This window comes from Tiliqua scincoides, chromosome 3, assembly GCF_035046505.1.
Source record: "Tiliqua scincoides isolate rTilSci1 chromosome 3, rTilSci1.hap2, whole genome shotgun sequence".
NCBI lineage: Eukaryota > Metazoa > Chordata > Lepidosauria > Squamata > Scincidae > Tiliqua > Tiliqua scincoides.
This window is the reverse complement of record NC_089823.1, coordinates 4,756,098-4,780,544: the sequence shown is the minus strand read 5'-3', so window position 1 is coordinate 4,780,544 and position 24,447 is coordinate 4,756,098. Positions and strand designations below refer to the sequence as shown.

General features: G+C 45.5%; 1 protein-coding gene across 1 annotated transcript in view; it reads left to right on the top strand.

The window, feature by feature from the left end:
* The first annotated feature begins 743 nt into the window (after positions 1–743).
* The window catches only part of ACER3 (alkaline ceramidase 3), a 60,473-nt gene continuing 36,769 nt past the window's right edge, over positions 744–24,447 (top strand). The window contains exon 1 of the mRNA XM_066622115.1: positions 744–924. Within this exon, the coding sequence (XP_066478212.1) occupies positions 822–924 (103 nt within the window). The 5' untranslated portion in view covers positions 744–821. The remainder of the gene's footprint in view (positions 925–24,447) is intronic.

Genomic DNA, 24,447 nt, shown 5'->3' with positions numbered 1-24,447 from the left:
CGATCCAGCTACAGGTGTCTTGTTGTCTTGTGCGCTCCCTGAGGCATGTGCCACTGCGAGATACAGGAAGCTGGACTAGATGGGCCTTTGCCCTGATCCAGCGGGGTTCTTATGATGTTCCTATGTAATGAGTCTGTGGAACTCCTTGCCACATGATGTGGTAATGGCATCTGGCCCAGCTGCAGGTCGCTTGCTGTCTTGGGTCCTCCTTGAGGCATCTGGTGGGCCCGTGGGAGATGCAGGAAGCTGGACTGGATGGGCCCCCTTTGGCCTGACCCAGTGGGGCTCTTTCCATGCCATTAATCTGCGGAACTCCTTGCCCCAGGAGGTGGAGATGGCGCCTGGCCTGGATGCCTTGGAAAGGGGACTGGACAGGTCCAGGAGGCTGGAGCGGGTGGGCCTGTGGCCTGGTCCAGCAGCAGGACTCTTCTGACGCTCCTGTGCCTGTGGAACTCCCTGCCACCGGACGCGGTGAGGACACCTGGCTGGGCAGGTCCAGGGGGCGGAGAGACGCTTGGAGTGAGTAAAGGGGAGTCAGCGGGGGGGGGAGGCCAACAGAGCAGCCCCGCCGCCCCAGCCCGGCCAGGCCCCCCGGACTGCTCCGGCCCGGCCGGGCCGCGACTGCGACGCCACAGAGCGCGGGGCGGGCGGAGGCCGGGTAGGCCGCGGCGGTCGCCACGGCAACGGCGCCGGGCCTCGGGGGCGGCCTCACTCCGCCCCTCGCCTCCCTGCCGGCGGGGGAGGCGGGACCAGCCGGCCGGAGGCCCATCCGGGAGCGGCGGCGAGGAGGCTGCACCGGCCGGCCGCTTCCTCCACCCGCCATGGCTCCGGCGGGCGACCGGCTCGGCTACTGGGGCGCGCCCACCTCCACCCTCGACTGGTGCGAGGAGAACTACGTCGTCTCCCGCCACGTCGCCGAGTTCTGTGAGTGCGCGGCCGGGCTCGGAGCGCCCCCACCCCGGGCTCCCCCTCGGGGTCAGGCAGAGTCCCCGACCTCTGTGCTCCCCCTTAATAGGGGTGGGGGCATGAGGCAGAGCGCCCCCTCCCCCTGTTCTCCCCCCTCAGGGGTCCTGGTGGGGTGGGGGGCGTGAGGCAGAGTCCCCCACCTCTGTGCTCCCCCTTAGTAGGGGTGGGGTGGGGTGGGGTGGGGGCATGAGGCAGAGCGCCCCCACCCCTGGGCTCCCTCCTCACCCCTGGGCTCCCTCCTCAGGGGTCCTGGTGGGGTGGGGGGCGTGAGGCAGAATCCCCTGCCTCTGTGCTCCCCCTTAGTACGGGTGGGGGCATGAGGCAGAGCGCCCCCTCACCCCTAGGTCCTGGTGGGGTGGGGGTGTGAGGCAGAGTCCCCCCACCTCTGTGCTTCCCCCTCAGCTGAGGGAGTAGGGGGTGGGGGGGCATGAGGCACAGCGACCCCCCCACCCTCTGCTCCCCCTACCTCCGTGTGCACCTTTTAGCTGGGGGGCCTTAGTGGGTGGGGGTGTGAAGCAGAGCACCCCTCACCCCTGTGTTTCCCCCCTCAGCTGAGGAACCTTATTAGGGAGCGGGGTGGGGGCATAAGGCCCTCACCCTTCTGCTCTGCCCTCACCCCTGTGCTTCCCCCCTCAGCTGAAGGACCCTAGTAGGGGGTGGGGTAGGGGATATGTGGCAGAACATCCTCTCATGAGCCTCCCCATTGGAGTCCTTTGAAAAGCGTCACCGCATGTGAGGTGTGCAAGCACACACAATCCATGTGCACAGCGCACGGGTTATGAATGCTTGCACATCTCACATGGCAGTGGCGCTTTTTGAAGGACTCCGGTGGGGAGGCTCTGCCTCACCTGCCTCTGCACTCACTGCACATCCCTGGTTTCACAAACCCAAACATGAAAAGCTGTCACATTTCAGATTTTTTTTTCTAATACATGGCTTCTCAATAAGTTGTACGGGTACCACCAGTGGTACTTGAGGTGGTATCTGGTGGTACTCACAGGACCCCTGGACACCTGCCACCCAGCAACAAAACTAGGAACATGGCACAACACACAATGGTTAGGAGGCTTTTCAGGCAGAGCTCTAAAGCATGTTTAGCTTCTCTCGAAAAAGCCCTCGCATCCACCCTGAGCCTCTTACTGGTGTTTGTTGCATTGCATTTGGGGTCCTAACCCAGAGATAATTGGCAATGTCATCACCAATTATTTCCGGTGGTACATTAAATAGATGGTCCGTGTGAAGTGGTATGGCAGAGAACAAATGTTGAGAAATAGCTGAACTAATAAATTGCCTTGGAGTTCCCCATAACTAGAGGTGTTTGTTTCCAGTGAGTAAGGTAGGTTTACTGCCTAAGGGTCCAGTTCTATCCAACTTAACATGCCAATGGGGTGTGTGCTGAGGTGGTGGGGGAGGCAGTCACAGAGGTAAGGGAATGGATACCTATGGGATCATTGGGGATGTTTGTTCTGTTACCTTGGCACAGCATTGCGGCTGCATCAGAGCTGTTTGATCAGACCTTGTGCATCAGAGCTAAAATTTGTTAGGATTGGGTCCAAGTCTTACTGAACACAATGGGCTTGCTTATGAGTAACTCAAATGACACTGTTTTCAGACACCTCTACCCATCATTTGAAAACTGGCACCCCATAATGTTACTTATTGCATTGTTTTATCCTGCTCTGCCTTCCAAGAACTTTGGATAGGTTACATGGCTTTCTCTAACCCTCCCTGCCCCAACTTCGTCTTCATAACATTGTAAAGTGGGTTCAGCTGAGAATGACTCCTCCAAGCTCACCCTGGAAGTTTCACACAACCCAATCCTATGCATGTCTACTAGAAATAAGCCCCATTACAGTCAGTAGGGCTTACTCTCTTATAAGTATGGATAATATTGCAGCCCCAGTTTCCCAAATCCAAATTAATTTTATAAACCTGCTTGTAAATGTTGGTCGAAAAGGCTTTTAATATCTCCCCATTTTCTCCTGCCCCATACATATAGGGAGACGACTTAGTGGGTGTCACTCAGGGCTCAGAAAGAGTATTTGAAGTCAAAATCTAAACCAGTGGTTCTCAACCTTTAGGAGCTCATGGACCACTGAGGCAAAAATTGAAATTATTGTGGCCCACACTACCCCCTGCACACACAAAAATGCAATTAAACTTGCAATAACACAGGCCAATACACATTTTCCTTCCTTAAATGTTACACCAATTCCTGGGTATATTTGGGGTGTTGATTCCAAAAATGGAATCCATTTTGCCCTATCAGGTCTAGTTTTGGAGACACGGCATAGCCTCTTTAGTGAATAGTTCAAGCAGCTTCCTCATGAGGAAGCCTACACCATTGCTTCCTCATGAGGAAGCTGATTGAACCATTCACTAATGAGGCTATAGTATATCTCCAAAACTAGACCTGATAGGGCAAAAAAAAAAAGGGTGCCATTTTTGGAATTGGTACCCCAAATTCATATCAAACCACCATAAAGTTTGGGAAAAACTTTTCTGTCCCTCAGTTTTGTAGGCCTGTGTAATTAGAGAATATTTATTAGATTTATTATTTACAGAGAAGATTTCTGAGCTGCTGCTTTTGTTGCCAGCTGTGGTTTTGGGCGGCTGGTTCTCTGCTCTCTCTGGTGGTCTGTGGGGAAGCATCTCTGAAGCAAGTGCCCCCCCCCCCATGGACTACCAGAGATGGCAGAGAATGGCTGCCCACATCCGAAGGTGACGCTTCATTGACAGCTACAGACAATCTATTCTCCACTGTCTCTGGTGGTCTGTGGGGGAGCATTCATTTGGCGAGATGCTTGAAATGATCAGAGGTGATCTTTTATTCTGAGATCTCACAGACCACTTCTCAAGGTCTTGTGGACCACCTCTGGTCGCCATATCACAGGTTGGGAACCAGTGGTCAGAACAAACCTGTTCTATGGGAATAGAGATAGACTAGTGATGCCTTGGTGGGAGATATGCACGGGTATGATGTTGAGAAGGGGAGAGATTTGGTGGAATATTTTCTTCCATTTTCTCTCCCCCTCCCATGTTGTAAGATGCCACTCCACAGATCATATTATGGGAATGCAATTTTTAAAAGGGAGATGTTATCTTACAAGCAACACAGAGAAAAGATGTCCTCAATACACTTGAAGGGTAGAAAGTGAAGTATGGGTCTTGGCATACAGGGGCGCAAACTACGAGGACTATGGCAGGGAAAATGTGATCTCCCCCTCCTTGTTTACTATTTAAACAACTACAAAAAGAACAACTGGTACAGGAGTTATTCTCATAGGGTGCAATCCCATAGGTCAATATTCTTCGGTCCTCGGATTAGAACCCAATGGTGTTGTGAAGCCTCATTTGTGGGGTCGCTGTTTGGGGAAGAGTAGTCTGGGAGTCAAAAGCAGAGATAGTAGACTTCCTGACTACTGTCTCCCCCCCCCTTGCCTTGGTCCCCTTGACCAGTGGGCAAGGCTGCCAGTGCAACCACCAGTGCTTGTGCTCCTTTATCCTTCTCTGGGCTTGCCCTGCATACTGCCCAGCACAGCATTCCTGCAGCATCTTCATCAGGCCTTTGCCCCTCTAGGGAAGCTGAGCCAGCAGTCCTGGCCATACCATAGCCTGAACACAGTGGGTGAAGCTAGCCATTGGCTTGAGCCACGTGGGGGTGGGCAGCGACAGGAGTGGGTGGGCAGATCAGGTCCCAGGAGGGAAGTGAGATCAATGATGGTTCCCTAGCCTCATACTTTATTTATTGGGGTTGCAGTATGAAAAGGGTTGACTGCCATAGGTGTTGATGGAAACGAGGAAATTCTTTACAGGAGCCAGCCCAAGAGACAGCCTGAGGCAAATACTCTGATTCAGTTCACCTGTATGTGTTGGGATGCCACACTTGGCACAGACGATGAGCATCCTCATGGGACAATGGAGTGAATCCAAGAATCATCCTTGCGGGTGATATGGGGTTATGGATGATTTTGTGCAGTGATACATTAGAATTGCTTATACAGGGAAGCATGTGTCAGTGGATATTTTCTCCTAACCATCCACAAGGGTTTTTGGGAGGGGTTCTCCACCTGCTGTCCTACATGAAGCAGTGTGGGATAGGGGAAACCCCACACAAGTGCTTTTGATCCCACTTTGCTGCTGGTCAGTGCCCACATGCATCTGACTGGCCTCTATTGGAAATCAACTGCTGGATAGATCCATACATGATTCCACTGATACACATTGCACTAATATGCGTTCCTTCCTGTTCAGTGGAGGCTATTGACCTGGTCCAGATGTCATGACAGCTGATTGCTAAACCAGGAGCATAAGAACATAAGAACAGCCCCACTGGATCAGGCCATAGGCCCATCTAGTCCAGCTTCCTGTATCTCACAGCGGCCCACCAAATGCCCCAGGGAGCACACCAGATAACAAGAGACCTCATCCTGGTGCTCTCCCCTACATCTGGCATTCTGACTTAACCCATTCCTAAAATCAGGAGGTTGCGCATACACATCATGGCTTGTACCCCATAATGGATTTTTCCTCCAGAAACTCGTCCAATCCCCTTTTAAAGGCGTCTAGGCTAGACGCCAGCACCACATCCTGTGGCAAGGAGTTCCACAGACCGACCACGCGCTGAGTAAAGAAATATTTTCTTTTGTCTGTCCTAACCCGCCCAACACTCAATTTTAGTGGATGTCCCCTGGTTCTGGTATTATGTGAGAGTGTAAAGAGCATCTCCCTATCCACTCTGTCCATCCCCTGCATAATTTTGTATGTCTCAATCATGTCCCCCCTCAAGCGTCTCTTTTCTAGGCTGAAGAGGCCCAAACGCCGTAGCCTTTCCTCATAAGGAAGGTACCCCAGCCCCGTAATCATCTTAGTCGCTCTCTTTTGCACCTTTTCCATTTCCACTATGTCTTTTTTGAGATGCGGCGACCAGAACTGGACACAATACTCCAGGTGTGGCCTTACCATCGATTTGTACAACGGCATTATAATACTAACCGTTTTGTTCTCAATACCCTTCCTAATGATCCCAAGCATAGAATTGGCCTTCTTCACTGCCGCCGCACATTGGGTCGACACTTTCATCGACCTGTCCACCACCACCCCAAGATCTCTCTCCTGATCTGTCACAGACAGCTCAGAACCCATCAGCCTATATCTAAAGTTTTGATTTTTTGCCCCAATGTGCATGACTTTACACTTACTGACATTGAAGCGCATCTGCCATTTTGCTGCCCATTCTGCCAGTCTGGAGAGATCCTTCTGGAGCTCCTCACAATCACTTCTGGTCTTTACCACTCGGAAAAGTTTGGTGTCGTCTGCAAACTTAGCCACTTCACTGCTCAACCCTGTCTCCAGGTCATTTATGAAGAGGTTGAAAAGCACCGGTCCCAGGACAGATCCTTGGGGCACACCGCTTTTCACCTCTCTCCATTGTGAAAATTGCCCATTGACACCCACTCTCTGCTTCCTGGTCTCCAACCAGTTCTCAATCCACGAGAGGACCTGTCCTCTAATTCCCTGACTGTGGAGTTTTTTCAGTAGCCTTTGGTCAGGGACCGTGTCAAACGCCTTCTGAAAGTCCAGATATATAATGTCCACGGGTTCTCCTGCATCCACATGCCTGTTGACTTTTTCAAAGAATTCTATAAGGTTTGTGAGGCAAGACTTACCCTTACAGAAGCCATGCTGACTCTCCCTCAGCAAGGCCTGTTCGTCTATGTGTTTTGAGATCCTATCTTTGATGAGGCATTCCACCATCTTACCCGGTATGGATGTTAGGCTGACCGGCCTATAGTTTCCCGGGTCCCCCCTCTTTCCCTTTTTAAAAATAGGCGTGACATTTGCTATCCTCCAATCTTCTGGCACTATGGCCGTTTTGAGGGACAAGTTGCATACCTTAGTCAAGAGATCTGCAACTTCATTCTTCAATTCCTTAATAACCCTTGGGTGTATGCCATCAGGGCCCGGTGACTTATTGATCTTTAATTTATCAATGAGGTCTGAAACATCTTCTCTTTTAACCTCTATCTGACTTAACTCCTCGGTTAGGAGGGGCCGTTCGGGCAGCGATATCGAGCACCCCATAGACCTGTGGATTTCTTCATCCATTCTGGTTTATCCTATTTATAGTTTGCCATGATGCAGAAATTGGACAAAAATTACATCCAAACTATGATTTAGAACATCACAAGTTTGCTGGCAGCCAAATAATGTTTGGTGATTGGCTGACCGAACTTCTGAATTGAGTCACAGTTTATGAAGATAATCGAGACAAAGAAGTTCTACAGAAGGCAAGATCAGGAAGGAAATTAGACAGATGTGACAAGTTCATCCAACTGAATTATAAGACTTGTCCTCTAAGGTTGGGTAGGATTTGGAGGTAGGATGAGTGACAGCCTATGTTTTTCCTACTCCTGAAACACAGTGCTCTTGTTAGAAAGTAGAAAGAGTGTCATTTGGTCAGCATTGTAGATTTTCTTAGATGTATACCACAATTCTAATTTTGTGTTTTAATGAATACAATTGCTTAATTACTGTAGATAATGTAGCTACTGTTTAATATTTTTGTGCTTATTAATAATCTGTTGCGTGAAATACTTTCTGTAAAAATTTCTGGAGGACAACAAGATAGAAGTGTTGTACCTTTGCAAACCTCTGGAGTTCTGTGAGTATCCAGAAACCTCCATATTCACTGTGATTGGTTCCATTTTGGTTGTGTTCTTGTTGGCATAGGGTGGGGACTGGAGAAACATAAGCTGAGTCATGGCACCAGATAGGCTGGAGACATTCCTTTTAGGGATGATAAGCTGTGCCTACTTAATATCCATCTTCTTCTGAAAAGTGGTGCACACTTTTCTTCAATTTGTTCCTGTAATGTCAGTTTCAGAGAGAGTGCTAAGCTGACCACAGTGCTTATTTTATTGTTCTTTCCATTCAAATCTTAACCATAGCTCTTTCTAATACAGCATGGAGAAAATTAAATTAATATGTGATCTTGTTTTGGCCTGTTAGTATTGAGAAGTCAGTGTAGAGAGCTGGAAATGGACTGTTAAGGCAAGTCTCAGTGTACCCTATGAACAAAATTTTGTCTCTGTAGAAAGCTATAGGATGAACAGGGTAGACATCTATGGGCACAATCCTAACCCACTTTCCAGCACCGACATAAGGGCAATGCAGCTCCAAGGTAAGGGAATAAACATTCCCTTGCTTTGAGGAGGCCTTCATGAGTGCCATCCATCTGCAGAATTCAGCACACATTCCATTGGCACACTTACACCAGTGCTGGAAAGTTGGTTAGGATTTGGGCCTATGTTAACTATGTTTCAGCCATTGGCTTTTGTTGATTACTCCCGTGCTCCTGAGGACTACATCAGCAGGCTTCATTTTGAATTGACAGATTATGTCTTCAGAATGCCTTATGTCCAATACTGACCAATCACCTAAGTCAGTGTTTCTCAAACTGTGGGTCGGGACCCACTAGGTGGGTTGCGAGCCAATTTCAGTTGGGTTCCCATTCATTTCAATATTTTATATTTAATATATTAGACTTGATGCTACCATGCCATGTGACTGCGTTTGGGGAAATGTTACAGATCTGTACTTTGAACAGGCTACTATGTATATGCTTTTAACAATGATAGTCAATGGGACTTACTTCTGGGTAAGTGTGTGTCGGATTACAGCCTAGGATTGTTAAAAATTTCCTTGCTTGATGATGTCACTTCCAGTCATGACATAACATCCAGTGGGTCCTGACAGATTCTCATTCTAAAAAGTGGGTCCTGGTGCTAAAAGTGTGAGAACCACCGACCTAAGTGAAGGGATTCAATTTACGGCCTGCTCCAGGGATCACAGTTGCTGGTTCAAGAGCAGGAGGAAGTATTGCAGTTTGAGAACTACTTATGGGATATTGCTGTGTGTGGAAGAAGTGTGTGCATGCAGGTCGTCCAGCAAGTGAGGCTGCCTCATCCTGGCCTTGGTAAACTGTGACTAACCAGATGCAGTGTGGTGCAGGGATACCATTCCGTGTGGTTGGAGTCACTGATGAAAGTGAGCAGTGATATGCCTAGTGCTGCTCTAACCCGGCATATTTGCCCAGCTGCTTACTGCTGGCACACATGTATCTTCTTACCCTTTTCAGCTGGAGAGTTGTTGACTCCTACTCTGCTCTCCCAAGACCATTCTGATTTTACTTGACAAAGCACTGTTGTTCCAATGCTAGAATGGCTGCATTGAATATTTGTGATCCCATCATGAGAGCCTATCCAAGATTAGTCTGGGATAGGGTTGGCATGATGGTCCCTTACCAGATTTCTGCAGTTGCATAAGCAACTTGGAGCATTTTGGATAATGCATTTTCAGCATTTAGAGTGCTTACCTTAATGTATACTCTTGCAACAGTCCTTTTTAGATCAGTGTTTCTGTCCCTGCCTTTCATATAAGGTCAGAAAAGTTAGTTGCCCATAATGTTTTTACTAGCCCAGCTGCTCAGATATATTTGCCTTAAGTATTTGTGATTAATGATCTCACCTTGATCTAGACCAGTGTTTCTCAAACTGTGGGTCAGGACCCACTAGGTGGGTCCCCATTCATTTCAATATTTTATTTTTAATATATTAGACTTGATGCTCCCATGGTATGTGACTGCATTTGGGGAAATGTTACAGTCCTGTACTTTTAACAAGCTACTATAGATATTCTTTTAACAATGATAGTCAATGGGGCTTACTCCTGGATAAGTATGGGTAGGATTGCAGTCTAGGATTGTTAAAAATGTTACTGCTTGATGATGTAACTTCCGGTCATCACATAACATCCGGTGGGTCCTGACAGATTTTCCTTCTAAAAAGTGGGTCCCAGTGGTAAATGTGTGAGAACCACTGGTCTAGGCAAAATCATTCATCTCTTTTGTTACTCCAACCCACCATCTGTAAATCTCTTCACTAGCGCTTATCTACTCTCAAATGCTCCTAGTTATATTGCTTGAACTGACTTGCTGCCTCAGTTGTTTTTATTTTGTATCTTCCATTTTTGTATGTTTTTTATTGTTTTATGTGTAATTTTATAAAATTTTGTAAGCTGCCTTGGGCATTTGTTTCAGCAAGAGAAAAGCAGAGTGTACATTTTTAAATAAATCCAGCACAAACTCCTCCTTACCTTCATGGCGTTGCGTCTTCCTACCTCTCAGCTCTCTTATCCCACTATGCTCTTATTCTTGCTCCTCCAACTCCACTAACCTCAATTTTGTGGAGGTTTCCTGGACTCCCTTGCTACTCGTTATGCCTATAGCAGCCTCCTAGACCACTTGTGCGATGTCCCCTTCCTTACTTCGTTCAAATCCTTTCCTAAAACCCATCTTTTCCATGAAGTGTTTGACACCATGCCTTGGACCTCTTTCCCTATGTGTAACTGAAGCAACATCAAAGCCTTGATCTGTCTTCATTTCCCTCCCCTTCCTTTGTTTCCCTCATGTCTGTCTAGATCAGGGGTACCCAAACCCCGGCCCTGGGGCCACTTGCGGCCCTCAAGGCCTCTCAATGCGGCCCTCAGGGAGTCCCCAATCTCCAATGAGTCTCTGGCCCTCCGGAGATTTGTTGGAGCCTGCACTGGCCCGACACAACTGCTCTCAGTGTAAGGGCGACTGCTTGACCTCTCGCGTGAGCTATGGGATAAGGGCTCCCTCCACTGCTTGATGTTTCACGTCTGTGATGCAGTAGTAGCAGCAGCAAAGGAAAAGCCGGCCTTGAGCTATTGCAAGACCTTCATTCGTTCATATAAGTTCATCTTCAATATATTCGTTTATGTAAACGTATGTAAATGTATTCAAATTTTAAATGTAAATTAATTCTTTTTTTCCCCCGGCCCCTGACACAGTGTCAGAGAGATGATGTGGCCCTCTTGCTAAAAACTTTGGTCACCCCTGGTCTAGATCAGCGATTTTCAACCTTTCGTATCTTGCTGCACATTGCCAAGGCACACAATCTGTTTTTTGTCAATTGACAAGGTGTGACAATTGACATCCCCCAGTGATCCTAATATATGACCCTCTCCCAAATGCCTGTGGCACACCTGCAGACCATTCATGGCACACCAATGTACTGTGGTACAGTGGCTGAAAATCACTGTCCTAAACTGTTGTTTATCTGGTACAGCAACTGTACTATTTTCTAGAGAAATTGGACCTGGCTGCAGTCATTCATAGCCTGGTCACTTCTTCTTCTTCCTAGCGATTTTCCCACATCGGTGTGGGGGTCCACTGTTCTGCAAGCCGCACGCTATTTGGTACGGTCCAGGGCGTCTTCTGGGGTGATGTCAAGTGCCTGCATGTCTTCTGGGCTGGTCACTTCTTGGTAGATTGTTTTAGTGTTCTTTACGTAAGGCTATCATTGGAGACACTTTAGAACAGAGGTTCCCAAATTTTAGCACCAGGACCCATTTTTTAAAATGACACTATCAAGACCCACCTAGGCTTACAAGACTTTTTAAAAAAATCTAGAAAGAGATAATCTTTTTATTTATTTACACTTAATACCCAGAAAAAAATGCTCCAACATTTCTCTTTCTATAATTACAAATGCAAACTGCAGGGCAGTTAGCAGCTCTCTGATTTTTGAAAAGCCTCAGGGCTTGAGGCAATTAGTTATCTGATTCTTCCATCACCTTCATTGGAAGCTCTGCTTGGCTGCTAGAGGACCCACCAAAAATCAGGTCCTGACTCAGTTTGGGAAGCACTGGTTTAAAAACTTCAGCTGGTCCAGAATTCAGCTTCCAAGATTTTATTGGGGTTGAAAAGATCTGCTTGTCTGACCACACTTCTTCTTTGTTGGCTTCACAGGTTGGCAGGTTGTTTCTGGATGTTCAAGGTACTAGTTATGCCACTTACAGTTATTTGTAAATGCCTTGTAAATAAATCCCTTGAAATTAAGTCTGCAAAATATACCCACCTGCAAACATTTTAGTTTTCTGTTGGGAGGGGCAGTTACCCAAAAGTTGGTGTTGGCAGTAGTGGGGCCATTTTTTAAAAAACTTCTCCACTCTACAGCTGACATCAGGAGCTTCTGGAGCATTGGAAGTGCTAATAGCATTCTTAGCTGCCAACTCCTGCCAGGCATGACTTTTTCTCCTCTACAGTGCCCTAGGAAATGATCCTGTACCACGATGAAGGCTCATTTACTGGTCCATTGGAGAAAAAGATGGTGACCTGCAGGATCCAGCCGCCAGGAGTGCTGCCAGCACTTCAGGAGCTGCTAAAGCAGCTACTTTCCACAGAAGTTCAACAAAAATGTTTTTAAAATAACCCTACCTCTTAAATAACCCTACCTTTTAAAATAACACTCACCCAGACATGAATTCCAGGTTGCCAGCTGTGACCAGGTGAATGCTGAAACAGAAGATTGTCTTAAGGCACTGATCATTCTGGGACCAGGATATTTTGGGAATTGTTGCCTCCCAAACAAGCCTATGCATGACATTTGCTCTGTCCAGTAGCAGAAGTGCACTGGATAGGTACAAGAGTGGGCTGCCTTGGTTGTGGCACCTAAAATTTGGGATGGCCTCCTGAAAAGTAAGCCTTGAAGTAAAAGAAAACCTTTTCACAGGCTAATGCACACTATGCTGTCTTAGAAGTTAGACCTATGCCTGGGTATGTTTGGAGCACTGATTCAAAAAATGGCATCAGTTTTCCCTGTCTCCTCTATTTTTGGAGATACGGCATTCCCTAATTAGTGAATGGTTAAGAACATAAGAACATAAGAACAGCCCCACTGGATCAGGCCATAGGCCCATCTAGTCCAGCTTCCTGTATCTCACAGCGGCCCACCAAATGCCCCAAGGAGCACACCAGATAACAAGAGACCTCATCCTGGTGCCCTCCCCTACATCTGGCATTCTGACTTAACCCATTCCTATAATCAGGAGGTTGCGCATACACATCATGGCTTGTACCCCATAATGGATTTTTCCTCCAGAAACTCGTCCAATCCCCTTTTAAAGGCGTCTAGGCTAGACGCCAGCACCACATCCTGTGGCAAGGAGTTCCACAGACTGACCACGCGCTGAGTAAAGAAATATTTTCTTTTGTCTGTCCTAACCCGCCCAACACTCAATTTTAGTGGATGTCCCCTGGTTCTGGTATTATGTGAGAGTGTAAAGAGCATCTCCCTATCCACTCTGTCCATCCCCTGCATAATTTTGTATGTCTCAATCATGTCCCCCCTCAAGCGTCTCTTTTCTAGGCTGAAGAGGCCCAAACGCCGTAGCCTTTCCTCATAAGGAAGGTGCCCCAGCCCCGTAATCATCTTAGTCGCTCTCTTTTGCACCTTTTCCATTTCCACTATGTCTTTTTTGAGATGCGGCGACCAGAACTGGACACAATACTCCAGGTGTGGCCTTACCATCGATTTGTACAACGGCATTATAATACTAACCGTTTTGTTCTCAATACCCTTCCTAATGATCCCAAGCATAGAATTGGCCTTCTTCACTGCCACCGCACATTGGGTCGACACTTTCATCGACCTGTCCACCACCACCCCAAGATCTCTCTCCTGATCTGTCACAGACAGCTCAGAACCCATCAGCCTATATCTAAAGTTTTGGTTTTTTGCCCCAATGTGCATGACTTTACACTTACTGACATTGAAGCGCATCTGCCATTTTGCTGCCCATTCTGCCAGTCTGGAGAGATCCTTCTGGAGCTCCTCACAATCACTTCTGGTCTTTACCACTCGGAAAAGTTTGGTGTTGTCTGCAAACTTAGCCACTTAGGTTCAAGCAACTTCCTCTTGAGGAAGCCGTAGTGTAGGCCAAGTTTACCAAGGTAGCCAAGTTTAGGTGGGACTGCCATCCTAAGTATTTTGAAAACCCAAGTGGACTTTGAAGGGGAGAGGCTGCAGTCTTTTCTGGGTTGGGCCAGGTGATAAGGCCAACGGGATATGAGTGTGCACAGTTATATGTAAATGAAAAGGGAGACTTGGAAGAACATGAACAGCTGGCACAAAGAATAAATCAGGCTAGTTTTTACTTTTGGGAAAACAAAGTGGAAACTAATACCGACTTTGCAAGTGGTCCTATTTCCATCCCAGGAGATCAGAAAGAGGAAAGTGGCAGTTGAGAGCAACAGCAGTTTGTCCTTGCAAATCATTAATCCATATGCACTCCTAATCTAGGAAAAAGTCCACACGTTGTGTTTTGTTGCTTAATATTAGTTTCTGAGCACTGTAAAAGGATAGGATGATAGTTCTTCCTCCCCATCTTATCAGTGGGTTGGCAGTTGTTTGTTTTAATTTAGCTTGCATTCAGCAGTCCACAATGTAAAGGGTGAATAAGGAAGTGTCCTTTTCTGTGTCTGACTGAGATAGTGGAAGAACCTTGAATGGGCACAAACTTCAGTATCAGCCCTGCTGAAATCTATTCAAGGTTTAATTACAACTTAGCCTATGGTTAGCAGCCTGCTCTGCAATTCATTTAGTAGTATGGTCCTTTCGTTACAAGGTTATAGTCTTGGTTGCTGGCTGAAGGGCATCCAAGAGCATCTGTCTTTAATATCTTGGAACTTGCCATGATGTTGACCATGCCATAAATACAGCTCACAGTAATTCTTGGAAGTGCCATCAGTGAGTGATTCAGTAAATAGTGTCTTCAGCATTCCAGATTTAAAGACATAAGAAGAGCCCCGCTGGATCAGGCCAAAAGCCCATCTAGTCCAGCTTCCTGTATCACAGTGGCCCACCAAATGCCCCAGGGAGCACTCAAGACAAAGACTAGTGTCAGATTTCAACATTAAAGTATTCCTAATTCTTGAGGACCAATAGGGTGTGTTTTTAGTTAAGCTGCTTTATTACTGTACCCATACACATCTCGAATTTGTGTCCAGAAGCAAGAAATAAATGGGCAGTTTCTATTAGGTTGGGGACCATAACACAGTGGTTGAACAGTTGCTTTGCATTTAGAAGATGCCAGTTTCAGTCCCTGGCATCTTCAGGTAGGGTTGCTGCCAGTCACTGTAGACCAGTGGTTCCCTGCCTTTAGGAGTCTGAGGCAAAGGTTGGAATTGTTGTAGAACGCATGCAACCTCCCCACCCATTGCACACAAAAACTTCAATTAAATTGGTAATAGTTGCAGAGGATGGAAAAAAGTGCAGAAGAGAGCAGCCAAAATGATTACTGGGCTGGGGCGCCTCCCTTACGAGGTAAGGCTACACCTTTTGGGGCTCTTCAGTCTAGAAAGAGGTGCCTGAAGGGGGACATGATTGAGACACACAAAATTATGCAGGGGTTGGATAGAGAGATGCTCTTTTCCTTCTCGCATAACACCAGAACCAGGTGACATCCACTAACATTGAGTGTTGGGAGAGTTAGGACAGACAAAAAATATTTCTTTACCCAGCGTACAATTAGTCTGTGGAACTCCTTATCACAGGAAGTGGTGAGGGCATCTTACCTAGATGCCTTTAAGAGGAGATTGGACAAATTTCTGGAGAAAAAGTCCATCACGGGTTACAAGTCATGGTAGGTATGTGCAAGCTCCTGATTTTAGAAGTAGACTACCTCAGAATGCCAGATGCAGAGGAGGACACCAGGACACAGGTTGTGTCTTCCTGTCTTTTGAGCTCCCTGAAGCATTTGGTGGGCTGCTGTGAGATACAGGAACCTGGACTAGATGGCCTTTGTCCTGATCCAATGGGCCTCTTCTCATGTTTTTTAGATTTATCGGAGATTTATTATTGATAGAGAAAATTTGTGGGTTGCTGCTGGCTGCAGCTGGCCCATTCTCTGCCCTCTTTGGTGGTCTGTGGGGAAGTGTCTTCTAAGTGAGCGTCCCCTTGTGGACCACCAGCGAGGGTGCAGAATGGACTGCATGTAGCTGCAGCAGACTCTTGTGTTGGTTGCAACTGTGGGCAATCTGTTCTCCACTAACTTTCCACTCCACTCACTCTCCCATGGTGGTCCATGGGGAAGCGTCTCCCAAGTGAGTACTCCACTATGAACTACCAGAGCCACAACCAACACTTCATTGCCAGCTGTGGCTGATCCATTCTCTGGTGGTCTGTGGAGGTAGTGCTCACTTGGTGAGACACTGGAAATGATCAAAGGCAATCTTTTTTTTTTTTTAACCTTGTAAACCTCTTCTCGGGTCTTGTAGACCATTTGTGGCCCAGAGACGAGAGGTTCAGAAGTAGTGCTATAGACCAGTGGTCTTCAACCTCTTCCATACCATGACCCCCAAAACTAAAATATGAGACTGGGGACAAACTACCAATCCTGCCCCCCGGGTCCAATCTGCCCACCGTCGCCCCACCTGCCCCATTTCCCCCAAGACTTCGCAACAACCCTGTGAGGTAGTAGCCTGAACAGGACCAACCTTAGGCGCTGCGGGACAAGACAGCAAGGAGGCTGTGTAGGATTATATCAAAAATACAGTTTTGATAAGGCAGTACTGTTATTGGATGGAGCCAAGCCCTCTCTTGCACAGGCTTTGAAAGGTTGCAGTGACCCCTTCAAATGAGGCTTTGTGGCCCCATTGGGGTTCCACCCCACAGGTTGAAGATCACTACTGTAGAAAATACTGTAGACAAGTGTTTCTCAAACTGCAGGTTAATACTCACTGGTTAATACTGGTTAGTGAGGTTAATACTCACTGCTCTGTCAACCCACTAGGTGAGTTGTGATTCAATTTCAATGTGTATTTATTTTTAATATATTAGACTTGATGTTACCATGTTATGTAACTACCTTGAGGGAAATGTTATAGATCTGTACTTTTAACAGGTCATGTTAAAATGACCTAGCATGTATTCACTGCTGAAACAGAGACGCCTGCGTTGGCTCGGTCATGTCGTGAGAATGGATGATGGCCGGATCCCAAAGGATCTCCTCTATGGAGAACTCGTGCAAGGAAAGCGCCCTACAGGTAGACCACAGCTGCGACACAAGGACATCTGCAAGAGGGATCTGAAGGCCTTAGGGATGGACCTCAACAAGTGGGAAACCCTGGCCTCTGAGCGGCCCACTTGGAGGCAGACTGTGCAGCATGGCCTTTCCCAGTTTGAAGAGACACTTGGCCAACAGTCTGAGGCTAAGAGGCAAAGAAGGAAGGCCCATAGCCAGGGAGACAGACCAGGGACAGACTGCACTTGCGCCCAGTGTGGAAGGGATTGTCACTCCCGAATTGGCCTTTTCAGCCACACTAGACGCTGTGCCAGAACCACCTTTCATAGCGCGATACCATAGTCTTTCAAGACTGAAGGTTGCCAATACAAAAGTATATGCTTACAATAATGATAGTCAATGGGGATTTCTCCTAGGTCAGTGTGGATAAGATTGTAGCCTTTGGGATGTTTGAGGAATTTTTTTAAAAGCAGACCAGCAACTGCTTGGGAGGGTTAGGAGGGTTATTCTTTATTTTAAATAAATTTTTAAACTTTTAGTTATTTACTTAATTGATCTGATTTTGTCTTAAGGGAAGCATTAAAAATTTTCCTGCTTGATGATGTCACTTCTGGTCCTGACATCTCTTCCAGGTTAATGACATCACTTCTGGTGGATTCCAACAAATTGTCATTCTAAAAAGTGGGTCCTGGTGCTAAAAAGTGAGAACCACTGCTATAGAAAGTACTGAGCTAGATAGGCCAGTGGTGTAACTCTGTTGAAGGCAGCTTTCTTTGTGCACACTTGCTTCATTTGGTGACATCATCGCAGGATGTTAGGATGGGTAGTATTAGTTGTAAATTTCTTTTTGAAAAGTAGTATACAAATGTGTGAATTCTGTCAGTGTCTGTTACCTGTGATGGCTATAACAGAGCCTCCGTATCTGGAGGAAGTATGCTTTATTCTGAGGCCTACCAAAGAAGTTTCCTAGTACAGTAGCATCTGGCTACCTCTTGTTGGAGATGGAATGCTCCAGCAGAGAAACTTTTCTTAGGCTGACCGTTCTGGCATGAGTATAACCTTTACAAACTTATCTCAAGCTGCATTGAATTTGTTTTTGTTTTACTCAAAATTCTTCAAATATTAGCCATATTTTGTTTCAGTAAGGATATGCCACAAAGTTCAGTTGTATCTCTTGGTTTGAATTATGTCAATTGCGCTATAATGCTATACAGGTTTGGGGCTAAGGAAGTAGCTTGTTGCTCACCCAGCAAAGAACCTGGGCAGTGTTGTTCTTGGGCACAGTGACTGATTAATTCCCCGTGTGCGCTCTTTCATATTTTGAAGGGAGGTAGAGCTTATGGCAGTGGTTCCCAAACTTACCCTGGTGATAGCACCCTTCATTCAAGGTGCCTTCCTGTGGCAGCACCACAATGCAGGAGGATGAGACAGCTGTCAGCACTTCTGCAAGGTTTCGTGCGAATCACACAAGATCTCTGCCTGGACAAGATGACAGTGCCTGGGAGAGCCAGGAAGACAAGGCTGCCAGGGACATTTCACAGTGTATAGTTTGGGAACCATTCGAAAGACTATGGAAATTCTCTTGTAATAAAACATTTGCATCATGATGCAAATATGGTGTTAATGATAAACGTTACACTCAATGGTTTGATTCACTCGTCAGTCCAAACTGAAGCTTATCTGGAGTTTGCATGAACAATGGAGTAGAGGAGGAAGCTTGTGAGCCCCGGGCTTGAGACCTAGGCCCAAATCATTGACTTGGCCATTATAAAGGAATGGACCCAGTGAATGGATTTCATAACTGGGAATTTGTTTAGTTTTTGTTTTTTTTCAAATGCTTGGTAGCTTTTGCAGTCATTGTTGGAACTCTGCTCAGTGGGGAAGAGGCACTTTTTCAAGTGGGTGCTCCTCTTTTGTTTAGCTGAGGGAGAGTAACTGGCCCTCCTCACCCCAGCAGTTGGCTTTTCTAGTGGCTGTCTGCTGATTCTTTGCATCTTTTTGGATTGTGAGCCCTTTGGGGACAGGGAGCCATTAGTTATTTGATTTTTTCTCTGTAAACTGCTTTTTGAACTTTTTGTTGAAAAGCGGTATGTAAATACTGTTAATAATAATTATATACATTGGACAACAGAGTTGTTGTTATTAATATATTGAATACTATCTTAGTTAAGAACCCCCTTATGTATATCAACATTTATTGCATGTTAATCACTGGACTTAGATTATGTTTGAACCTGGGATTTCAGATCTCCCCAGAACCACTCAGACGTGGTTAATACTCACTGCTCTGTCATTTTCTGTTCTTTTTGTATACATTAGCAAGCCTCCTTTGCAGTGCAAGGAAGGAGTGTGATGCTGTTGTTTCTATAGCACACTGTCCTTTGCATAACAGAGTGGTTCACAAACTTTTTAGCACCAGGACTCACTTTTTAAAATGACACTCATGGGGACTCACCTAGCTTTGTGAGACGGAAAAACAAAGTTTCATCAAAGGCTGTTTAAGCCTTTGTTTTTATCCCTTAGTGGGCAGGGTACCTTCTGTAGCGTTTGTTGAATTCCATGTTCATCAGATCAGGACCATTCTGGTGGCCTTGTGTTCCCCAGTGCCTGGCCTTAGACAGGAGCTGAGGCATGTCTGCCTACTCGTAAAAGTGCTCATGTAGCTCAGTTTCACATTCCATACATTTTCCTTGTCAGCTTGGAGGGGGACTTCCTCCTTCAGTGTTTTTGGTGCCTGCATTCATCAGATCAGGACCCTGCTGGGGGCATTGCGTTCCTCTTGGCTTTCCATTCAAAGTGGGCTTGTCCAAGGTCACCTAATCTTGAGTAAATATACACATGTGGCTCAGTTTCACTGTCAGTGCTCAGTACATTTTTCTCATCAATTATCAGCTTGTCGGTTTCACAACCCATTAACAATTGGATCATGACCACAGTTTGGGAAATATGACATTGCATTTTGCAATCTCTCTCGGACAATATGTAGGTGTGGGGCAAGAAAATATTGGCGATTTATATCCTGGGTCACTGCTCCTAGTAGACCTGGTAGAATTCTGGTCTAGTTCATAGCTGGAGGAACAAAAAAAACTAGCTGAACAGGCTGAAGGGATGGAGCTGGGGATAAGAGGTAGCATGAAAAAGCCCCATAAGACTTATCATTAAAGTCTCCCTTTCAGGTTAAGGAAGTGAGATGAATGTTAGCCACCTGTTGTGGACCCAAATGCAGGGTATAAATGGAAAGTTGAGGAGACTCAGTTGATGAGTCCTATCCAAGGTTTTTCTGCAGAAGCCTAGCTCAATCACTGTGACCTCGCTCCCCCTTCCCATTGCCCCAAGTTATGCATTAAACTTGAAAGCTGAGCCAAAAAGCAATTCAGTTGTCAATGTTGCAGTGTATCCTTGATTTCTTTGGGCAGAATGTCACTTCTCAGTATATTTTTATCCAGAATGAATATTTTTATTAACCACATTAAAAAAAGTTTTTTAAAAAGATGCTTGGGTTTCAGTCATATGGGAGTCCCATTAAACTCAGCGGGGCTTACTTTTGAATAGACATGCATAAGATTGCATTGTTGCTTGCTGAAGTTGAATGTGCTGTCTCTGAAGTGAAGCTTGAAAAGTAGAGGTTAAAATGGGGATAGGTATAATAATAATAATAATAACAACAACAGTATTTATATACCCTTTTTCAACAAAAAGTTATCAAAGCGGTTTACAGAAAAAATCAGGTATGGCCGGGATTTCTTTGTTCTCCAGTGCACTTGCTGGCATTCTTCAGGTGTTTAATTTTTTCGCTTCCGTTAAGCTGCATGGAATTTGTTTGCCATACTTCTCCACCCTTAATTAACAGAAAACTGATAACATGGTTTTCTGAAACCAGCTTTGTATCAGGAACATTGGTGCTATGGGATGCAATGGGGGGGCACAACTTTGCCCCCCCCCCCAGTGCTGAGATGAGGGGAAAGTCATTTCTGTGGTGAAAAATCACCTGTGGCTATTGTTCAATAATGTTATTTGGTTTAAAACTCTATCTGTGAATGCTCAAGGTTTATGGTAGCTGGGGTAGGACAACTGATCATTAATGGTCAAGTCAGCACAATCCTGTATGTATATGTTTACTCAGAAGTAAGTTGCACTTTGTTCACTGGCACTTACTTTCAGTTAAGTATGTATAGGAGTGCAACCTACAAGCATTAATTTCATGAGAACCAGAGCAGCCACTAAATAGTACTTGCTTTATAGGCTATGCGCTCCCCTCCCCCCACGTGTGGAACTTGTTCTTTGCTTAAGGCAATGAAGTCTGTAGCAGCTCTAAAAGTGACTGGGTCAGCTCAAGTTTCTGTTGAACATATTGGATAATCATTTAAAACAATGTTATGCAAGACCCTGATGCAGCAGAGCTCAATATTTGCCCAAAAAAGCATTGATTCCACTGGGATCTTCCTTTGTTACATGCTGTAGTTGATGGCTCCTTAGTAAAGCACAAAGAAGGAGAGTGTTGCCTCTTATTTATTTATTTATTTATTTATTTATTTATTTATTTATTTATTTTATTAACACATACAAACATATAACATACATTTAGGAATGCTCAATACCATATACCATTACTAATTAATCATACTATATCTCCTAATCTACATACTCGTCTACTTCTACCTTATTGATTTATCCATTTATTTATATAATATACAATAAATTTTCCCTAATACCCTATACTATATTTTCTAAATATTCACTTTCTACCAAGCGTAAACTAACTTCAATTGCTCATTAATATTAAAACAAAATAATCTAATTACCAAAATTATCACCTCAGCTATTTCAACTCCAATCTAATTACACTTTTTTTCTTTGACATAATAGCCACATATAAAACAATTCTTCCACACATTTACATTTCCAGCTATATTTTTTAAATACATTCTAATTCATATTTATCAATTTAATACGTATTCTTTTTTTTTTCTTCAAATAAATTCGGGCCATTGTTATTAGCTGAATAAATCCTCCAATTTTCTTTAACCATCAGATTACCCCACAGGGTTCTTTTACTTTCTTACTTTTTTCTCCTTTAATATCTTTGATAATTTATCTCTATAACAGAATCTGATAGATCCACACTTTCTTATATAGGTTGTGTTCATTCTTCCAGTTATCTGGGATATATTTTCTCCTTCTTGTTCCAACAAATTTTGTGATTTGTGCACTCCTGTTACTCTGTCCATCTTATCTTTCTCAATCTCCATCAGTGCCTCTTCATCATCCTGTTGATTTTCCTCCTTGTCTGCTTTTTCACTCCCTTGTTTATCTTCTGCTTGTTTCTTCACATCTTCCAATTGTTCCTTACAGACATCTATCTGTTGGAAAAGAATCTCCAGACTGGCTTGAATCTGTGAGGACCAACTCAGCTGTTGTCGCTCCATAACAAGCAATCTCTCTAGTCCACTAGATGCCCACAACGTATTATTCTCCTTACTTCCACCACGTCATTACTATTCTGCCATCCGCATTCCTTACATACCTCTTGCAGATAACAGTCCAATGTGGAAACAAAATGCAAGAAAGTAGTCTCACCGTCTCTGGTGCAGAGAAAACAAAGCTCTTTGTTAGACCACACCTGGAGTAAGGCCACACTTGGAGTATTGTGTCCAGTTCTGGTCGCCGCATCTCAAAAAAGACATAGTGTAAATGGAAAAGGTGCAATAGAGAGCTTCTAAGATGTACAGGGCTGGGGCACCGTCCTTATGAGGAAAGGCTAGGGCGTATGGGCCTCTTCAGCCTAGAAAAGAGGTGCCTCAGGGGGGACATGATTGAGACATACAAAATTATGCAGGGGATGGACAGAGTGGATAGGGAGATGCTCTTTACACTCTCGCATGACACCAGAACCAGGGGACATCCACTAAAATTGAGTGTTGGGACAGTTAGAACAGAAAATATGCTTTTACTCAGCGTGTGGTTGGTCTGTGGAACTCCTTGCCACAGGATGTGGTGATGGCGTCTGGCCTGGACGCCTTTAAAAGGGGATTGGACACGTTTCTGGAGGAAAAATCCATTACGGGGTACAAGCCATGATGTGTATGTGCAACCTCCTGATTTTAGAAATGGGCTATGTCAGACTGACAGATGCAAGGGAGGGCACCAGGATGAGGTCTCTTGTTATCTGGTGTGCTCCCTGGGGCATTTGGTGGGCCGCTGTGAGATACATGAAGCTGGACTAGATGGGCCTATGGCCTGATCCAGTGGGGCTGTTCTTATGTTCTTTCAGATCTAATGAGAATTGTATTTATATCCAATCATGTCCAAGAATAATTCTGGATTTTAGTTCACACCCAAGTTATAGTTGTAATTATAATCCATCACCAATTTATTCCACCACAGAGAAAAAGAGCACTTTCAACCTCCTTAAAATGTCTTTCATTAACGACTCCAATATATCCAGAGCTTTTAACCAAATCAGTCAATCAGAGATGGGGACAATATTAACACTTACTTATCTTAAATTTCCAGCTTAAACTTTACACTTCACGCTTTTTTTTCCTTCCTCCATATGGCATCTCAGCACGGAGCCAGCAGCTTGATTGCAGATCACTGCACATCCCCCAATACTGTCACAAACAGTTAGATTTCTCTGAGAAGAAAGCCAACCCCTGGTCAGGCTTTCAGTTTCCCAGATACCTGCACTGATGAGGATCTTGTCTCTCCTAACAAAGATCTTCAGGTCCTCTTCAGACCTGCAGTATTTGGAGGAAAACAAACTGTCTTCCAGGAGCAACTGGGGACATAAGAACAGTCCCACTGGATCAGGCCATAGGCCCATCTAGTCCAGCTTCCTGTATCTCACAGCGGCCCACCAAATGCCCCAGGGAGCACACCAGATAACAAGAGACCTCATCCTGGTGCCCTCCCTTGCATTTGGCATTCTGACATAGCCCATTTCTAAAATCAGGAGGTTGCGCGTACACATCATGGCTTGTACCCCGTAATGGATTTTTCCTCCAGAAACCTGTCCAATCCCCTTTTAAAGGCGACCAGGCCAGACGCCATCACCACATCCTGTGGCAAGGAGTTCCACAGACCAACCACACGCTGAGTAAAAGCATATTTTCTTTTGTCTGTCCTAACTGTCCCAACACTCAATTTTAGTGGATGTCCCCTGGTTCTGGTGTTATGTGAGAGTGTAAAGAGCATCTCTCCATCCACTCTGTCCATCCCCTGCATAATTTTGTATGTCTCAATCATGTCCCCCCTGAGGCACCTCTTTTCTAGGCTGAAGACGCCCAAATGCTGCAGCCTTTCCTTATAAGGAAGGTGCCCCAGCCCAGCAATCATCTTAGTCGCTCTCTTTCTGTCTGTTCGTCCACTGTTGGCTCCAAGAGTGTTGCCTCTTCTCATATCACTTAAGTCATTTAGGGTTTTTAACTTTGTTATGCTACTTCCAAGTGGTTTCAGGGTGTGCACATTTCCCCAAAGTAAACAAATAGGGAAGAAATGTTTGCTGTGTAGACAATAAGTGCCTTGATGCCCTTATGAAAAATGTTCATTGCCACATCTGGGAAAAAACCCAGACGCCTGGCCGGTCAGCCACCT